Source organism: Lithobates pipiens, unplaced genomic scaffold, assembly GCF_037356315.1.
Source record: "Lithobates pipiens isolate NorthernLeopardFrog02 unplaced genomic scaffold, aLitPip1_a1.2 Scaffold_27, whole genome shotgun sequence".
In the NCBI taxonomy this organism is placed as follows: domain Eukaryota; kingdom Metazoa; phylum Chordata; class Amphibia; order Anura; family Ranidae; genus Lithobates; species Lithobates pipiens.
Window position 1 is genome coordinate 144,429,399 of NW_027507788.1, and position 19,711 is coordinate 144,449,109.

Here is a 19,711-nt window from a genome sequence, read left to right on the forward strand (position 1 = left end):
ATCTGGTCACCAGGGGTAACAGAGACCCTAAATTTGGGGGTTATATCATCTATGGTTCCAGAGATACAGGACTCCTTGAGCAGCCTGTCAGAAGCTACATACAGAGCAGCCAATTTATATACAAGCTGGCACACTATGTTTGCAGCAGAGGCACTGAGCTCAGTAGACAGCTTGGAGCCTTGGACCAATGGTAAAGCACCATTGGAACAAGCTGTCCAATAAAAATTCTGCAGTGGAGGCTCTCCTCCCACTGCAGTGTCATCGAAGGGGGCATGGGTCTAAAAGACACATGACCCCTTCCAGTCCAGCCCGCTTAACTAGAAGAAAAAAACATGTGTTTATGGGTATAAGATTTACCCACAATCCCAAGTTTTTCTCACACAATTAAGAGGGAGGATCTGCTGCTGTTGAAAAGGTACTGTTTTAATCGAGCTAAAGTACATAATATTATGCAATATGTTATAAGATAATTACTTATTTATCTATTTACTGTGAAATTACTGTGAAATTACAACTTTGTCCCATGTGAATCAGCATAAAAAAAAACCAATGAACACTGCTTGTAGATATCTCCTTACTTGCTTAGTATTGCTGTAATCCTTTTTGTTCTTTAGAATGATGTCACAGAGCATGCCCAGATCTCCCATGATTTACAGCACACTCTCTATATCTTATCTATCTGTTATCAGGACTTCCTACAACACAACACTGAACTCCCAGCAGGCTGCTAATCACTCAGAGCTTCCTTCTACATACCATGTGAACATGTGACCTCACATACAGTGTAAAGCAGGGAATCAGCACAAGTAAATACAGGCAAACACTAGGTAATCAGCACAAATAAATACTATGAAATAAACAAGTCAGCTATGAACAGGGAAGCAATGTTGCCATAGAAATGTTGGATTGAGAAGGAGGCTTGGTTAACAGTACAGGAAATGCTCAATGTAAGGGCGGAAATACACTCCACTGTGGACTCAGAAAACAATACTTAACCACTTAAGGACCGCCGCATGTAAATCTATGTCGGCACAATGGCACTGACAGGCACAAGCACATACCGATACGTGTTTGCGTTCCAGCGGGTGGGGGGTCAGATCGGACCCCCTCCCGCTGGCTGCGGCGGTCTGTTTTGCTTCAGGAGCGATCCAGGATGAGGGGATGGCCATTGGTTTCTGGCCATCCCCTCTCGATCGCTCCTGGTGAATGAGAAGCTTCACAGGCAGGGAGGAAGTGATGTCACTCTCCTCGAGGCAGTCTTTTTGACCGGGCTGCGAGGAGAACACATAGTAAGTGCACCAATCACTACACTGACACGTAGGTACACATAGGCACACAAATCACCCCCCCCGATCACCCCCCCGATCGCCCCCCGATCCCCCCCCAGTCACAGTGTCACTGATTGCAGTGATCATTTATTTACTGATCACTGCATTTAGTGTCAGTTGTGACAGTAAAAAGTGTCAGGGCAGTTAGTGTTAGGTCCAGGGTAGCCCCCTACCACCCCCCCTAATAAAGGTTTAACCCCCTGATTGCCCCTAGAATTAACCCTTTCACCCCCTTTTGCCAGTGTCACTAAGCAATCCTTTTTCTGATCGCTGCATTAGTGTCACTGGTGCCACAAGGTAGCTAGTTATTTTTTTAGGTTCACCGCCAGGTTTTTATAGCATTAGGTACCCCCATATACTACCCAATAAAGGTTTTAACCCCCTGATTGCCCCTAGAGTTAACCCTTTCACCAGCGATCACAGTATAAGCAGGGTCGTCTTTAATATTAATTGGACCCTGGGCAAAGAATTTCTTAGGGCCCCCTCCCCCCATGCAATTTCCCTCTCCACCTTCTCAGAGACATACAATAAATAGCAGCTAGACTTAAAATCAGTTTACTGTATCAGATCAGGCAGCGATTGCGATTGGTGGCCAGAGGTTACAGCATATCATTACTGCTTACTGACTGGTTTCTAGAGGTTACAGCACTCCTTAAGGCTCTCTGATTAGTTGCTAGAGGTTACAGCACATTTCTGCTTGTTGATTGGCTGCTAGAGATTGCTGTACAGTAATACTGCTCACTGGTTGCTATAGGTTACAGCACATCTTCTCCTCACTGCAGGGGGGCATGATATACCTATGAATGCTGCCTTTATTTACATATCAGTGCAGTTGGCCTCAGCTATTTACATATGCATGTAACTGCTATTTACATATGAATGCCAGTATTTACATGTAAACACAGGGTCTGCAGGTGAGTCTTCTGTACACTAGGGCAGAGCTGGGCAGCATTAGTAGCAGCACAGGACTAAAACTTCAAGGGACAAGGGAATGTAAACTGGGATAGTTGGCAAGTATGAGGCAGCTGCTTTGGGCCCCACAACAATGACAGGGCCCAGGGCAGCTGCCCCTTTTGCCCTACCTTAAAGACGGCCCTGCGTATAAGTGTCACTGGTGATGCTGGATAGCCAGTTAATTATTTAGCTATTTAGGTTCCCCGTCAGGTTTTTATATAGCGTCCGGGACCCCCATATACTACCTAATAAAGGTTTTAACCCCCTGATTGTCCCTAGTTAACCCTTTCACCCCCTTTTGCCAGTGTCATTAAGCAATCGTTTTTCTGATCGCTGCATTAGTGTCACTGATGCCGTTAGGTAGCTAGTTATTTTTTTAGGTTCTCCGCTAGGTTTTTATAGCATTAGGTACCCCCATATACTACCCAAAAAAGGTTTTAACCCCCTGATTGCCCCTAGAGTTAACCCTTTCACCAGCGATCACTGTATAAGTGTCACTGGTGATGCTGGATAGCCAATTAGTTATTTAGTTATTTAGGTTCCCCATCAGGTTTTTATATAGCTTCTGTGATCCCCATATACTACCTAATAAAGGTTTTAACCCCCTGATTGCCCCCAGGTAACCCTTTCACCCCCTTTTGCCAGTGTCACTAAGCAATCGTTTTTCTGATCGCTGCATTAGTGTCACTGGTGCCGCTAGGTAGCTAGTTATTTTTTATGTTCACCGTCAGGTTTTTATAGCGTTAGGTACCCCCATATACTACCTAATAAAGATTTTAACCCCCTGATTGCCCCCAGAGGTAACCCTTTCACCAGCGATCACCGTATAAGTGTCACTGGTGACTCTGGTTAGCCAGTTAGTTATTTAGGTTCCCCGTCAGGTTTTTATATAGCGTCAGGGACCCCCATATACTACCTAATAAAGATTTTAACCCCCTGATTGCCCTAGTTAACCCTTTCACCAGTGATCACCGTATAAGGGTTAGTTAGTTTGCTTTTTATAGCATCAGGGCACCCACCATTTATTACCCAATAAAGGTTTAACCCCCTGATCACCCAGCGAGTGATATCAATTAGGTTTTAGGGTCAGGGTCTGCATCGCCCCAGGCAGCGCTAGGTTAGTGCCAGTACCGCTAACACCCACGCGCAAAGCATACACCGCCCGTAGTGGTATAGAATCTGAACAGATCAATATCTACTAGCGTCCCCAGCAGTTTAGGGTTCCAAAAAAACGCATTGTTAGTGGGATCAGCCTAGATACCTGCTAGCACCTGCGTTTTGCCCCTCCGCCCAGCCCACCCAAGTGCAGTATCGATCGATCACTGTCACTTACAAAACACTAAACACATAACTGCAGCGTTCGCAGAGTCCGGCCTGATCCCTGCGATTGCTAACAGTTTTTTTTGGTAACGTTTTATATTTAAATCATAAAAGGCGGTGCTTGGATTTCGGGGTCCTGTACGGGACTAGGCTCCCAAAAAGTCCCCCACATGTGGTATTCCCCTACTCAGGAGAAGCAGCAGAATTTATTTTGGGGTGTAATTTCACTTATGCCCATAACATGTGTGAGCAATATATCATTTAGTGACAACTTTGTGCAAAAAAAAAAAAAGTTTGTAATATTCCTGCAACTTGTGGCAAAATATAAAATATTTCATGGACTCAACATGCCTCTCAGTAAATAGCTTGGGGTGTCTACTTTCCAAAATGGGGTCATTTGGGGGGGGTTTTGCACTATTTTGGCATTTTATGGCCTTCGAAACTGTGATAGTTAGTGAGGAGTGAAATTAAAAATTTGCACCCTTAGAAATCCTGAAGGCAGTGATTGGTTTTCGGGGTGGCGTACGCGGCTAGACTCCCAAAAAGTCCCACATATGTGGTATCCTCGTACTCAGGAGAAGCAGCAGAATATATTTTGGGGTGCAATTCCACATATAACTATGTAACTATGGCATGTGTGAGCAATATATCATTTAGTGACAACTTTTTGTAAACTTTTTTTTTTTTGTGTCATTATTCAATCACTTGGGACAAAAAAATAAAAATATTCAATGGGCTCAACATGCCCCTCAGCAATTTTCTTGGAGTGTCTACTTTCCAAAATGGGGTAATTTGGGGGGGGGGGGTTTGTACTGCCCTGCCATTTTAGCACCTCAAGAAATGAGATAGGCAGTCATAAATCAAAAGCTGTGTATATTCCAGAAAATGTACTCTAGTTTGTAGACGCTATAACTTTTGCACAAACCAATAAATATACCCCTATTGACATTTTTTTTTTTACTAAAGACATGTGGCTGAATACATTTTGGCCTAAATGTATGACTAAAATTTAGTTTATTCAATTTTTCTTATAACAAAAAGTAGAAAATATCTTTTTTTTATTTTTTTATTTCAGTCTTTTTCCTTTTATATCGTAAAAAATAAAGATCGCAGAGGCAATCAAATACCATCAAAAGAAAGCTCTATTTGTGGGAAGAAAAGGACGCAAATTTCGTTTGGGTACAACATTGCATGACCGCGCAATTACCAGTTAAAATAGTGCATTGCGAAATTGTAAAAAGACCTCTGGTCCTTAGACTGACAATTGGTCCGGGGCTTAAGTGGTTAAAGAGGGATTCCACCAAAAAAAAAAATATTAAAAGCCAGCAGCTATAAATACTACAGCTGCTGACTTTTAATAAATGGACACTCACCTGTCCCGGGTTCCAGCGATGCCGGCAGCCGAGGCCGATCGATCGCTCGGCTCTCGGCTGCTGCAGTCACCATTCTAGGTGAGGGAATCAGGAAGTGAAGCGAATCGGCTTCACTTCCCGGTTCCCTACTGCGCATGCGCGAGCCGCGCCACGCAATAGGAAATCTCCGCGCTGTCACTGGGACGCGTTTGTGTCCCAGCAGACAGCGCGGCAGGGCAGGAAATGGCGTAGACTCCCACGGGAGTCTATGCCCGGAAGTGGGTGAAAATACCTGTCTTTGACCGGTATCTCCACCCCCCTCCCCCCTGAAAGGTGTCAATTGTGACACCGGAGGGGGGGAGGGATCCGATCAGCGGAGGTTCCACTTTAGGGTGGAATCCCGCTTTAAGATAGTGCTGCCTAACCCCTGGAAACAAGTTTTTTAAAGTTTCTTTAAACAGTAAGTAATATGGGATTTGGGCTGGATTACAGTGGTTATAGTTTGATAATTACTTATTATAATGGACTAAATGAAAAAAAGTATCAGCGGGGGAGAGTTTACTTACTCTTTAAAGGTATAACTTCAAACTTCAGTAATTTGCCCATCAATCTACTTGCTTGAGTACAGTTCTTGAAAATATTGTAAATTACCCTAAAAATAATATATAATTATTTGTATATTACTTACTTATATTAATTAACCTCTTGCCACACAGGCCAATTCTATCACTTCTTTCCTACATGTAAAAAGCATAATTTTTTTGCAAAAAAAAATTACTTAGAACCCCCAAGCATTATATATATATATATATATATATATATATATATATATTTTAGCAGACACACTAGGGAATAAAATGGTGGTCGTTGCAACTTTTTATGTCACACTGTATTTGCGCAGCAATTTTTCAAACGCATTTTTTTAAATAAAGAAACTGTTTCATGAATAAAAAAAAAAAGCTAAAAACACAAAAGTTAGCCCGATTTTTTTGTTTATTGTGAAAGATGATGTTACGCCGAGTAAATAAATACCTCACATGTCACGCTTTAAAATTGCACACATTTGTGGAATGGCACCAAACTCTAACGATCATGGCATATGTAAGCTGTGTATATCTGGCTCTGATTCTAGCCAGTGCCTCACCAGCCACTGACTTCACCGCAAATCCCTGCTAGAAATATTAATAAGGGTGCAGTATCTAGAAACAAGCAGGTGTTTCGTCAGATTAGGTGACCTGCCGCCATCTTGCTACACCCCACACTCCTCCATAGTAAGGATACACCGAGAAGGGGGAAAGTGGACATCTTGTTACACCCACCTGAGTTTTGCATTTTACACTTATTTTAACAGTAAAGTGAGTTTATATAGTGAAATACAATACTTAGAACTCAGTCTGACCGGTTAGATGTTGAATTTTTAAAAGCAGCGAGCTTCTGTCAGATCAGCAAACCTATGGGATCAGCAGGCTTGCTGCTGCTTTTAAAATTCAACATCTAACCAGTCAGATGGAATTTTAAGTACTGTATTTCACTATATAAACTCACCTTACTGTTAAAAATAAGTCTAAAATGCAAAACTTTGGTTCTCAGTTTATCCTTACTATGAAGGAGTGTGGGGTGTAGCAAGATGGGAGCAATGGAACGTCACTTCCGTTACACATTCTGACGGGTTGCCAAATCTGATGAAAAACAGGCAGATCAATTAACAAGAAGATCACTATGCTTGAAGAGATGTTTCATCACATTATCACTCCAACATTTGTGAAGCAACACAGAGGAAATAGTAAGAGATGGATTGGATGCTCCATGACTGGGAACAAGAAGCTGTTTGTCCCTTAAGGGAATAAGGACAATCTAGGTGAATGAATATATGGACATTGGATAGTGGATCAGCCATGACTCTCACACTACAAAATACTGCCACAACATGTGAACTCGTCATTACAAAGCAAGGCAAACAAATAACACAGGGAATATAATTACACTAATACCTAGCTAAAACAATGAAAACATTTGAAGTTGTGCAATGCCCTTAAATCAATGTTTTTTCCCCACTTTAAAGCGCCTCAGCCAATGAGAAGTGAGAGTCCCTAGAGGGTCCAGGCCCTTGTGCAAATCTCTGGATCAAGATGGGGCTCAGGTAAGTATTAGGAGGGGCTGGGAGGCACCCTGTGCACACAGAGAAAACCCAGAGCCTTTCAGAAACGCTTTAAAGCTGAACTCTGGGCACAAAAGCATTAATTTAAACATATTCCTTAATCGCCATAAAGGATATAAATCTACATTGTGTGCATCAAAATGTCTTTATAACCCCAGATATTACCATGTAAAACTAGCAGTGACATCATCAGTGTACTGGGTAGAAAGCAGAGCTGTGGGAGGGGCCCAACAGACACCCCCCACCATAAGTCTAAATGCCATTAAGCCTGGAGCTTAAAGTGGTTGTAAAGTCTCAAGGTTTTTCACCTTAATGCATTCCATGCATTAAGGTGAAAAACCTTCTGTGCTGCAGCTCCCCCCAGACCCCCCCCCCCTTTTTCTTGCATGAGCCCAATCTGATCCAGCGATGTGCACAAGCGCAGCGGCTCTAGCTTCTGTCTCTCTCCTCATTGGACAGATTGACAGCAGCGGGAGACAGTGGCCTTTTGCTGTCATTCAATTCCAGTGACACAGGAGCGGGGGGACCGGGTGAGTTCTGCTGTCTGAGCCAATGGATGCAACAGTGGGACTTGGGACGCGGCTTTCCGTGGGGGCACCCAATGTAGAGGAGGGGCCTGGAGTGCCAGCGGGGCACCCCAGAAAAAGAGGATCAGGGCTTCTTTGTGGAAAAATATTGCTCAGAACAGGTAAGTATAGGCATAAAAAATACAAGGGTTTGCAACTCCTTTAACTTAAAAATATAATGCAGTTTTCACAATTTTGACCAGTTCCTCCAATATTAGTTGGTAGGCTCAGCAGACTGACTATAGTAAAAAAGGATTTTGATCACGCATTTTTATGGAATTATAACAGTGGTCTATATAAAAATACATAGTAATCCATATCAACCAATTGCAAGTCCACTTTTATAGGGTGACAAAACCCCTTAAAGCTGAATTCTAGGCACAACATTTTGTTTGCTCAATAGCCACAAAGAATATACAGGTATATACACTCTGTGTGCACCATATGCCTTGGCGAACCCAGATATTACATAGCAAAAGTAATGTTGATATCATCACCATGCTGTACATAGCCTATGCAGGGAGCAGAACTTTGGGAGGAGCCCAGTAGCTCCACCCACTACAGGCTGCCTGTAGAAAACAACAGGAGGGGGCGGAGAGAAGACCAGTCACTCTACACATGGAGAGAGATCAGCAGTGACCGGTCTTTATTACAGGAAGCTCTCACACATGGGTAAAGTTTCACACTGGATTACTGCACAGATCTGGAAGAAATAGACTAAGTACACCAAGATTTAAGGAAGAATACAATATTTGCTTATCCTGGAGCTCAGCTTTAAAGACCTAAGCAGTTAAAATCCATTATTTTCCAACTGTCAGCTGGATTTGAATCTTTTCAGCTGTGAGCAGAGAGACAGTTTTGTATTTGACACTCTGATATACAAGGCACAGAGGTTGGGTGTTCATACAGCACACAGCTAATACAATGCCAGAGCCATGTAGCTGGGAGTAGTCACCGTATGTTCAGCACTGACAGCATCCTAGTGCAGCAGCTAACACATAAAGTCCTTCTGCATGAATGAGAAATCATTTCCCATGATCCTCCACTGCTACAGTCTTTTCCCACTTCCCTGCCTTCTCTAGCGTGCAATGGCATTTCCATTCTGTCCTGATTTCCTGCCCACTTGTATCATGGTACCAATACAAGGAATGTATAGGAGCAGATGGCGACGGACAGAAATGTTATTTTTATATTGTCTTTTTGTTCATGTAATAATGTCTGATATTAAATTCATAACTAAGCCTATATATACAGTATATAGAATACATAAAACACACACATATACTGTATATGTTTATGCATTTAAAAAAAAAAAGAACAAATCAATCTTAAATGAATGCGAGTGGAGTTTTTTTTTTTTATATAAGCAGTAAGATCTGAATCATAACAACAGAGAAAAAAACTTCAGTAAGGCCCCTTTCACACTGACGATCCGTTCAGGCCCGCCTGTCAGTTTTTCAGGCGGACCTGAACGGGTGCTCCATAGAGCTCTATGGAGCGTCGGATGTCAGCGGTGACATGTCCGCTGACATCCGACCCGCTCCGATCCGAAAAAGTGTGACGGAGGAAAAAGCTATTTTTCCATCCGTCTGTGGATCGGATCGGATGACGACGGGCACTGCGGTCCGTCGTCATCCGATCTCCCATAGGGGAGAGCGGCGCTGTGACAGGTCCGTCCCTGCGCAGTGTGCAGAGACGGAGCTGTCATCTCCCTGCTCAGCGGGGATCGGCGGAGTGATCCCCGCTGAGCAAACGGACATCCACGGGGCGGATCAGAACTGATCCGCCCCGTGTGAAAGGACCCTAAAACAAAGAAATTTCAAATGAACTTGAGTCCCCAATTACATCAGAGTCCCCATTAAAGTCCCACTTACACCAGAGTCCAACTTTACATCAGGGTCCCTAGCAGAGCGACCCTTTACATCAAAGTTCCCATCAGAGTCCCCCTTACATCAGGATCCTCAGTAGACTACCCCTTACATCAGGGTCCCCCCTTACTTCAATGTTCATATCAGAGTCCCCCTTATATCAGGGATGCCAGGGGTCCCTGTTTACATTAAGGTCCCCATCAGAGTCCCTCCTTACATCAGGGTCCCCATAAGAGTCCCCCCTTACATCAGGGTCCCTATCAGAGTCCCTTCTTACATCGGGGGCTCCATCAGAGTCCTTTCTTACATCAGGGTCCCCATTAGAGTTGCTTCTTACATCAGGGTCCCCAAGAGAGTCCACCCTTACATCAGGTCTCCATCAGAGTCCCTCCTTACATCAGGGTCTCCATCAGAGTTCCTTCTTACATAAGGGTCCCCATTAGAGTCCCTCCTTACATCAGGGTCTCCATCAGAGTCCTCCCTTACAAGAGTGTCTCCATCAGAGTCCACCCTAAAGCCCCATACAAACTATCAGATTTTCTGCAGAGTTTATGTGTATGCAATCAGCAGGCCCTTGCACTACATGGCTTTGGTAAATCTGTAGACAAAAATCAACAGAAAATCTGATAGTGTGTATGGGGCTTAAGGCTCCATTCGCATCTATGCAGTTTGCTTATGAGCATTTCTGCAGTGCTTTTTGTTGTACTTTTTTGTGTTTTTTTTACAACAATTTTATTGCAATTTTGCAGCGATTTGCGTTTTTTTTGGCAAATATGTTGTAGAGCAGATTAAAAAACACAAATCGCTGCAAAAACGCACTGCATGCTTTTCTGCAGCTTCTTTATTGAAGTCTATTGAACCAAAAAGAAAAAAAAAAGCACAGTTTTGTGTTTAAAAAAGTCCCTGACCCTTTCTAAAAATGCAGAGCCACAAAAATACATTGATGTGAACGTGTTCCATGGGAACCCATGTTAAAAATAATGTTCTGTGTTTCCGCAAAAAGCATAAAAAAAATGCATTGGAGTGAATGGAGCCTTACATTAAAGTTGATCTGTAGTCAACAACACCTTCAATCAATATGACACACATAGGGAAGAGAATTTTGAACGATAGTTGAAAGATACGATTGTAAATGATCAATCACATCTGTGTTTCCACCGTGCAACCTCATAATTTGATTGACTGAACTACGATCAGATTTATGATCAGCGTTGCTGATCGGGGCAAAAATGATTGATAATTTCCCAGCCTGGACGATAGACTCGTTTTATCGAACCTGATCGAAATCACATCTAAAACAATCGGAAGGGAAGTTATAGCTAACTGATTGCCGATTCAACCATCAATCAGATAATAAAATCAAAGCATGTAAGGCCACTATTAGGATCACCATACATATATCAATGTTATGGTGGCCATACACATTTCGATAAATGATTGATTTCTTTTCTGATCAATGTCCCCTAATAAGAATAATCAATCTATATTCAACAACCCATTCAATCGATATGCCACACACAGAAAAATGGATTTCAATTGATAGTTGACTTACAATCACTGCCGATTTATAAAAAAGTATCACAAATATTTCCTGGCTGGTTGGCTCAGCTTTATTGAATCCAATTGAAATTGAGTCTAAATCAATTGGAAAGGAAGTTATGGCTATTCGATGGTTTGCAGATTTCGATTGAATCGCACACCAATTGAATAAAGCATTGAAGTGTGTTACTACCATTGGTACAATCAACTTTAGATTTGCCATAAGTATTTAACATGGGCACCTACCTAATGTAACCAATACATTTGTATCCAATCAGGGACTACACTACACAAATTTTGTTAGAGTCACCATCCACCTTTTAACTTGATTGTACAATATGGAATTTTTTTTTAATTTACCAAAACTAAGAGTACATGAGGACGTATATAAATAATCCATTCAGTTTGTAATCAATGCGCAGACTCTTACATTACATAGTTGTTGGTAGATCTAATTGAAATTGTACACTCTGATTAATCACCTTAGACAATCTACCACCCACAATATTGATTGACCACCACATTGTGGTCAATTGTGAAGTCATAGCTGGGCAATGGATTGTCAGTTTTTAATAAAGGTTATTACAAGATTGAAGAAATGCTATGGAAATAAGAAAAAAATCTGACAATATAAATGAAAGCAATTGGATTTTTTGCTCAGGGAAATTTCGATTTCATCTGTTTAACCAAAACCACCATTTTATTTCACTGCTTGCTTTATGACTCCAACAGAAGTAGAATTGAAAGAGAGCAACATTTGGATGAGATACAGCCTCCTCTTCGACAAAGCCCTATTGAGGGAATCACTTTAAAGGGTAGTCTATAAGGCCCTGCGTGGCCAGTTGGCTGGACTGCTGTTATGTTAACAGGGCCCAACGTTTGTTGTATGTGTTCTCTGAAAATCTCAATAAACAGAATTTTATAAAAAAAAAAAAAAAAAAAAGGTAGTCTTTAAAGGTATTGTAAATGTTTTTTTTGGGGGGGGGGGGGGTTTGCACAGAGTGGCCCCGATTCTCCTCTTCTGGGGTCCCCTAGTGGCGCTCTTGGCTCCTCCCTGTATCCGGTGCCCCCTCTGAGACACGCTTTTCAAGGGGGCACTCATGCAAGCGCACTTCCGAGTCCTGCTGCTGAGTCCATTGACACAGACAGCAGGACTCTGCCCTGCCTCCCATGTTACTGGATTTGATTGACAGCAGCGGGAACCAATGGCTCCCGCTACTGTCAATCTGTCCAACGAGGACCCAAAACAGCGGCTGGAGCTGCGGGGTTTCGCTCTTGTCACTATGGGGGGCAGCTGCACTATAGAATGTATTTCACCTTAATGCATTCTATGCAAAAACCGTGAGGGTTTACAACCCCTTTCAGTGAATCCTAAAATTTGGGTTGTCACCAGAACAGGAAAATAGGGGAAATCTTACAGTGGGGATAGTAGTTCTGGTGACAACCTGGGATTCCCTTGTTTCATCAGATTAGGCGACCCGTCAAATTTTGAAACGGAAGTGAAGTTCCATCGCTGCTATTTTGCTACACCCCACACTCGTCCACAGTAAGGATACAGTGAAAAGGTGGCAAGCCGATATCTTGTTACACCCACCGGTGTCTGGCATTTCACAATTATTTTTACCACTAAACTGAGCTTATATAGTGAAATACAGTATTTGGAAATCCGTCTGACTGTTTTGATGTTGAATTTTAAAATCAACGTTGTTCTGTCAGATCAGAAAACCTGTGAGATCAGCAGGCTTTCCACTGCTTTTACAATTCAACATCAAATGGGTTTAAAAACACTGGATGTCACTATATAAGCTCTGTTTAGTAGTTAAAACTTAGTTTTAACTACTTAGTTAAAATAAGTGTAGTGTCAGACTCTGGTGGGTGTAACAAGATGTCCGCTTGCCACTTTCTCACTGTATCCTTGGCGACGATAGAACGTCACTTCTGTTACACATTCTGATGAAACACCCTCACATTGTAGGGATTTCCTTTTACTTCCTGTTGTGACGATGGGACAGGAGCTCTCCTCCCTCTCGCTTCATTTGTTTGGAACAAGCAGTGATGTGCACTGCTCTATGCATACTAAAAATCCCAGTTTGTAGAACATCTAGGGAGTGAGCAAGATACATTGTGACTATGGAGAACTAATGTAGCCACCCTCCAACAGGGAGTGAGGTCACAACAGCAAAAAAAAAAAAAAAAAAAAAGCAAACATTTCTTATATTGCAGTTTACCAATTCTTAGATGTAGCAGCTGCATTGATTTTTTATTTTTTTAGTTTTTTTTTTAATTATATTTTCATCTGATGATCCTGTCATGTTGTTTCAACTAAATAAAAAAAAAAAAAAAAAAACTGTTGCTGTAACTGATTATGAAGTGTGAGCTGGAGTTCAGTTTCAATTTGCGTATCAAAAGCCTGGTACATACAGCTCAGGTTGGAGTCGCTGTAATGACTATGCAATGTTTGTACAGCGATCTCCCCTGCTGTTCTGTTTTTTCTGACAGGGGGGGTTTGCCCCTTCGCCAAAATACCCTGGTCAGTGCTCTCAGCCATTGGCTGAAAGCGCTGACCTGGAGCCATTCGGCAGACCTTTTCCGGTCATGCCCCTTTGACAGAAGCCAGCGGAATGGGCTACAGTACACATGAGCTGGCCGATGCCGCCTGACATTCGGCCTGTGTGTACTAGGCTTAAATCTGCTTGTACATCTAACATTCCCCTCCCCCTAGATTGAGAGTGCTGCTGTCCAAAGGTGCCTCCTGTGCTCCTTCATCCAGAGTGGGGGCACTCTAATACAGAAGGTGTGTTACTGGTCAGTTCACCAGCTAAAAACAGAGGAGAAAAAGCCAAATAGAAGAAAACAAATGCAGCCACCACATCTAATGATTAGTAAGCTGCAATATGTTACATTATTGGTTTGGGGTCTATAAGCGAAAGAAATATACTTACCCCAGCTATCATGCCAATCGAATAACCAAGTGTGCAGCTGACCTTCAGCTTTCCTGGTCTGCATGCTTGTTTATGTTCAGTGACTTAAATGCCACCAAATCTACAAGATTAGCATGGCAGCCAGGCAGTTAGTATTTTCAGTAGGAAATGAAAATCAGATTCTTCACTATCGATGGAAGAATCTGTTGTTTCCTTTTATCCCCTACATCCCCTTTCCTGCCAATTTAGGGGAGGGGTTAATTGTGCACAGGTGTATAAAAGGTAGTTATACAAACTCCTCCAGGAGCTTGCTCCCTGATGGTGTCTTGCATGTGGATTTTGTGAACACAAGTGGAGAGTTAACAACCAGGAGTTGAAAACAGGAGTTAAGACAGGAGTCTCTAACCTCTATCCTACCTCCATCCTCCCCTCCATTTTAAAGATCCCACTGCAAGGGGCAACCAGACAGCTTTCCAGAAACGTCAGGCTGACAGCAAGCCAGATTCACCGGAACTAGAGTGTTTAACGGGGACCACCGCAGCCAGGTAAGCTCGCACCTCCACTCCCCCCCCCCCCCCAGTGATTGTTCCAGGGACTCTATCCGACCGCCTACGGGGGTCAGGAAGGAATTTTTGCCCCACTGGTGCGTTTGGCTGCTACTGTCAGGGGGTTTTTCGCCTTCCTCTGGAACAATCAGGAACAACCATAGGTTAGCATACCCCTACCTCCTTTCCATTTTTTACGCTATCCTAGGACGACTATTCCAGGTCACAGCCAGACTTCTTTTCTGAGCGGAGACCTTCACCTTAAGTAAAGGTAGCTGGAACAGCCAGCAACCGAATACAACAACTCCTTCCGCATCCATATAGGCATCCCCTGATCAACTTGCGCGCTAATAGCCTCAAGCACGGCGGCAAGTCTGATACCTAGCCCCACCTCAGGATCAATACCCTGATCAGGATCATCATCTTAGGCCCATAGTACCATCAACAGCATCCACAAACCATGTGCTACTTCAAATACTCAGCTGAAGTTCTGCACAGACTAAGGAACATCAACACCACATTGCCATCTTCCATACAAAAAATACTTCAAAGAGAACAACTATTAAAAACCGGACGACAAGCAGCTCCCAACCACAGGAAGACATATACTCGACCACTACAATTAGATTGTGCCTTGATTAACGCCAGGTCTGCAGTCAAACATAGACTGGAAGTACACGGCTTCATCATCGAGAACGATGTAGACTGCCTCTTCATCACAGAAAGCTGGTTAACCTCTGACTGCAACACCATCCTCACCGAATTGGTGCCGGAAAACTACAGGATCCTAACCGAACACTGAATAGGGAAAAAAGGAGGAGGCCTAGCAGTGATCTTTAAAGGTCACCTGGATCTTACTAAACCATCATCTCAGAACCCAGTGCCTTTTATGGAAACCCTGACGCTACATCTTCAACCAACACCCCATGACACCACTCGTATTCTACTGTGCTACAGACCACCGGGACCAAAGTCCAATCTTCTTTCCCCCCTCACGGAATCCTTTGCAATGCACACCCTAAAATTCAAAAATTTCCTGGCACTCGGAGATTTCAACCTTTGGGCAAACGAGCCTAAAGACCCCATCGTGACTGCCTGCATCAATCAACTAGAAGAACTGGGTCTACAGCAACTGATAAAGACTCCCACGCATGGGTCAGGACACACCCTGGACCTCATTTTCAAACAGAACATCGACGTCAATATATGCGACAACATAACTCTGCCATGGACGGATCACCACGCCATCAAATTCAAAATCGCTACCAACATCACCAACGCAAAACGGAAACCTGTAACAACGCGCTGGACCAGATCGCATAAAAAACTGTACTCCGAAGCCTTCAAAACCACTCTGTCCAAAAAGATATCTACAATAACCTTAAACCACTCTACGGAGGAAACACTCAACTCCCTGAACAAGGCATTACTGCAATCAGCAGACTCGGTAGCACCAAAACGCAGGGCAATCATCAGGAAGAAAAATGCTGGATGGTTTAATAGCTCCCTCTCCGTACTAAAGCAAGAACGCAGAAGAGCGGAAAGAACATGGAGAAGAAATCCCACCGAGGAAAACCTATTTAACTACAAAGGTCTCACAGAGAATTATCGGAAAGCAATCTTCAATGCCAAAAAGGACCACTTCTCATATACAATCTTAACGGCCGCAAACCAACCACGGGAACTGTTTAAACTGGTTAATTAATCAATGAATCCGGTGTGCCTAGAACCCCCAGAAAGCGAATCCCAGGATTACTGTGACAAACTGTCGGATTTTTTCATCGATAAAGTCAAAACCATCAGGGAAACAATTTGTCAGAAGAAAACATCCAACCTCAGCCAGCAAATACATAAAGAGGATGTCTGCACCAACATACCGCAACCACCAAAATTTTCACTATGCCCAATTACCGTAGACACCGCAAAAAACATCATTAATAAACTGCGTGACAGTACCTCACCTATTGACATCATCCCCACAAAACTACTGAAAGAATGCTCCGACATCGTGGCTCCAACCATAACCCACCTCATAAACCGATCATTCCACGAAGGGATTGTTCCCAGCATCCTCAAACAAGGCATCGTCAAACCTCTACTCAAGAAACCAAACCTGGACCCTCAGGATCCAAACAACCGTAGGCCAATTACAAGCCCCAACACCATTTCTAAGATCATAGAGAAAGCTGTAGTACATCAGCTACAACTTCACCTGGATACTCACAAACTCCTGGACCCGCTGCAATCAGGCTTCCGCCCGGGTCATGGATCAGAAACAGCTCTCCTCAAGATTTGGGATGACACCCTCGAAGCAGCAGATGACGGAGAGCCGTGTCTCCTCGTACTGCTAGACCTAAGTGCAGCATTTGATACAGTAGATCACAATACTCTACTCGTCCGCCTCACAGAAGTAGCCGGAGTCCAAGACATAGATCTCCAATGGTTCGCGTCCTTCCTAGGAAATCGGTCACAGACAGTGAAACTAGGAAAATTCCTCTCCGAAACTCGGGCAGTCACCTGCGGAGTCCCTCAAGGCTCTCCGTTGTCACCCGTTCTCTTCAACATTTACATTCGCCCACTCCTTCAAATCATCAGATGCTCAGATCTCTGCTTCCACTCTTACGCTGACGACACGCAACTTTATTTCCGGATCAATGAAAAAAAAGATCACCAACAACAACTTGAAAACTGCCTCAAATCAATAGAGGACTGGATGACTACCAACTCCCTCCAGCTGAACGAATCAAAGACAGAGCTTCTTATCTTACACCCAAATCATAAGCCTGCAACCAAAACCTCCTGGTCTCCACCAACCGTCTTTGGGCAGACTATCTCCCCAAAGACCAAAGCCAAGAGTCTCGGGGTTATCAGGAACAATCATTAATTTGCGAATGGACTACGCAAACTCGCTTTACATAGGATTACCACAATATCAACTTGCGCGATTACAACTGATCCAAAACACGGCGGCAAGGCTGATAACAGGAAAAAAACCCTGGGAATCCATCTCTCCTTCACTGAGGAGCTTACATTAGCTAACCGTAAAAAATCGGATCACGTTCAAGACCCTGTGCCTCACCCACAAATGCGTGCATAGAGAAGCTCCGCAATACCTAATGGAGAAAATAAATCATTACACACCAAACCGCAGTCTTCGATCAGCCAACAAAAACCTCCTCCTCGTGCCCAAAGCCCGGCATAAATCCAAGGGTGATCGGAGATTCGCTGTCCAAGGGCCTCGGCTATGGAATGCTCTACCAGTCAACATCCGCCAGGAAGAAAATCACCTGGCTTTTAGGAAAAAACTCAAGACCTTCCTCTTTTAGCAGATGATCAAAGCTCGCCACAGCGCCTAGAGGCGATTCAGTTCGCATTGTGCGCTATACAAGTATTTCATTCATTCATTCATGTGTTTAGCTTTAGTGAACTTACCCTCTCGGTTTACACAAAATGCATAGCTCCCAACTGTCCCTGATTTGGAGAAATGTCCCTCTGTCCCTCATTCCTCTTCATTTGTCCCTCATTTTGTCCTGATCTAAATAGATGTATATAAAATGCACTTTTTATGTGTCAAAAAGTGTTTCTCAGCCATAAACCTTTCATCTAATTTTTAATTGCTGCATTTGTAAATTCCAAAAGCCAATATAAAGGAATAGTTGTGGTAAAAAAAAAGCACTCGTGGGTTCAACCAATCTTGTTTTTTTGTACACTTCTCCTTTAAGGGGGCGTGGCAAGGGGTGTATCCTATGCCTGCATACTTTTGCTGTTAGGTGTCCCTCATTTCCATCTCAAAAAGTTGGGAGGAATGGAAATGTGGTGGCAAACTAACATAATAAATATATATTACAGTGAGATTATTATAAGAAAAAGAAACACAATTCTCTCCAATAACTTTTATTTTCCACGTATTTGGCATTTATCATAAATATAAAACAATAAAATGCTTTTGTTGGGCAAGTCTCCTTCCCAGCTGATATAAGAAGAGCTCTGTGGTGACGTCATGACTGCGAGACATTTGCTTCAAAGGACTCTGAAACCGCTCTATAGATTTAGTTATGCTCCGAAGGCGTCTTATTGGTGCCTGAACAACAAAGCCGCCTTTTACGTATTATCCAGCACACGGAAGTCTGTTTATTTTATGTCTGAACGCCATCAAATATTTCAAACGAGTGTTATTATTGTAGAGGATTGAAAATGAATGCATAATTTCTGCACAGGCAGTACGGTCAGCTATACAGGGGTCTTTCCATGCCGGCTGGTCCCTGCCTTGAGGGTCACATGGTGTCCTGTGGGGTTGCATTTGGATGAAAGTCGTATGGTGTGATGTCCTTGGGCTTCCTGAGGGAACATGGCTTGTAAAGTTCGCTATTTATTATTTTTCCAGTATTATGGAACGAAATACAGGTAGTTATATAACCCTTATAGTATGAAGTTGGTGACCTGAGCTGCATATTCTAATGGTATGGCAGTGGATGGAAACCTTAATAAATGACATTCCGTTTGCTAAAGCACTCAGTTATAAAAAGTTCCCACATCTTGTTCTTTGTTTATTTATTTTTATTTTTTAAACTTTGTTGCTGCTGATCTCCTGCAGCCTCTTTGCACACATTTCAACAATGGCTGCCTGGCTTGCCCCAGGGTCTGGTTTTCCCTAAGATGACAATGGGGGACATGTCTGTGCAGTCAGTGTTGGCATAGCCACTTATTATCTCTGCTGAAAATACAAGTTGGAGGAGAGGGGATTACTAAAATGGGAGCACTTGGAATCTGGTCCGTGGTATCCAATCTGCTTCTAACTTCAGCTTGTTCAGTTAAGCTTTGACAATAAAACTTGGAAGGTGATTGGTTTCTATGCAGAGCTGCACCAGATTTTGCACTCTGCAGTTTTAGTAAATCTCGACCAGGGTGACAACACAGGAGAACACTTGGGAGACGGAAGTGCCTTAACAAAGATCTTCATGGCAGGATCACTCTTATTTTAAAGAGGAAGTAAACCCTGATGAGTTTACTTCCTCTTTCATTCCCTGCAAAGGCAAAGCATAATGGACTACTATGCATCGCATAGTAGCCCATTATGTGTCACTTACCTGACACAGGAGCCAGCGAAGTTGCCGCTGTCCCGTGTAGTCCGCCGCATCCATCTTGTTGGTGGGGTCTCGC

The 19,711-nt window shown here is 43.1% G+C and overlaps 1 protein-coding gene across 2 annotated transcripts in view; it reads left to right on the plus strand.

Annotated features, from left to right (window-relative positions):
- The first annotated feature begins 18,810 nt into the window (after positions 1–18,810).
- Positions 18,811–19,711, plus strand: part of PUSL1 (pseudouridine synthase like 1) — a 127,677-nt gene continuing 126,776 nt past the window's right edge. For both annotated transcript variants that reach the window (XM_077457606.1, XM_077457607.1), the window contains exon 1: positions 18,811–18,955. In XM_077457606.1, coding sequence (XP_077313732.1) covers positions 18,900–18,955 — 56 coding nt within the window. In that variant the 5' untranslated portion in view covers positions 18,811–18,899. The remainder of the gene's footprint in view (positions 18,956–19,711) is intronic.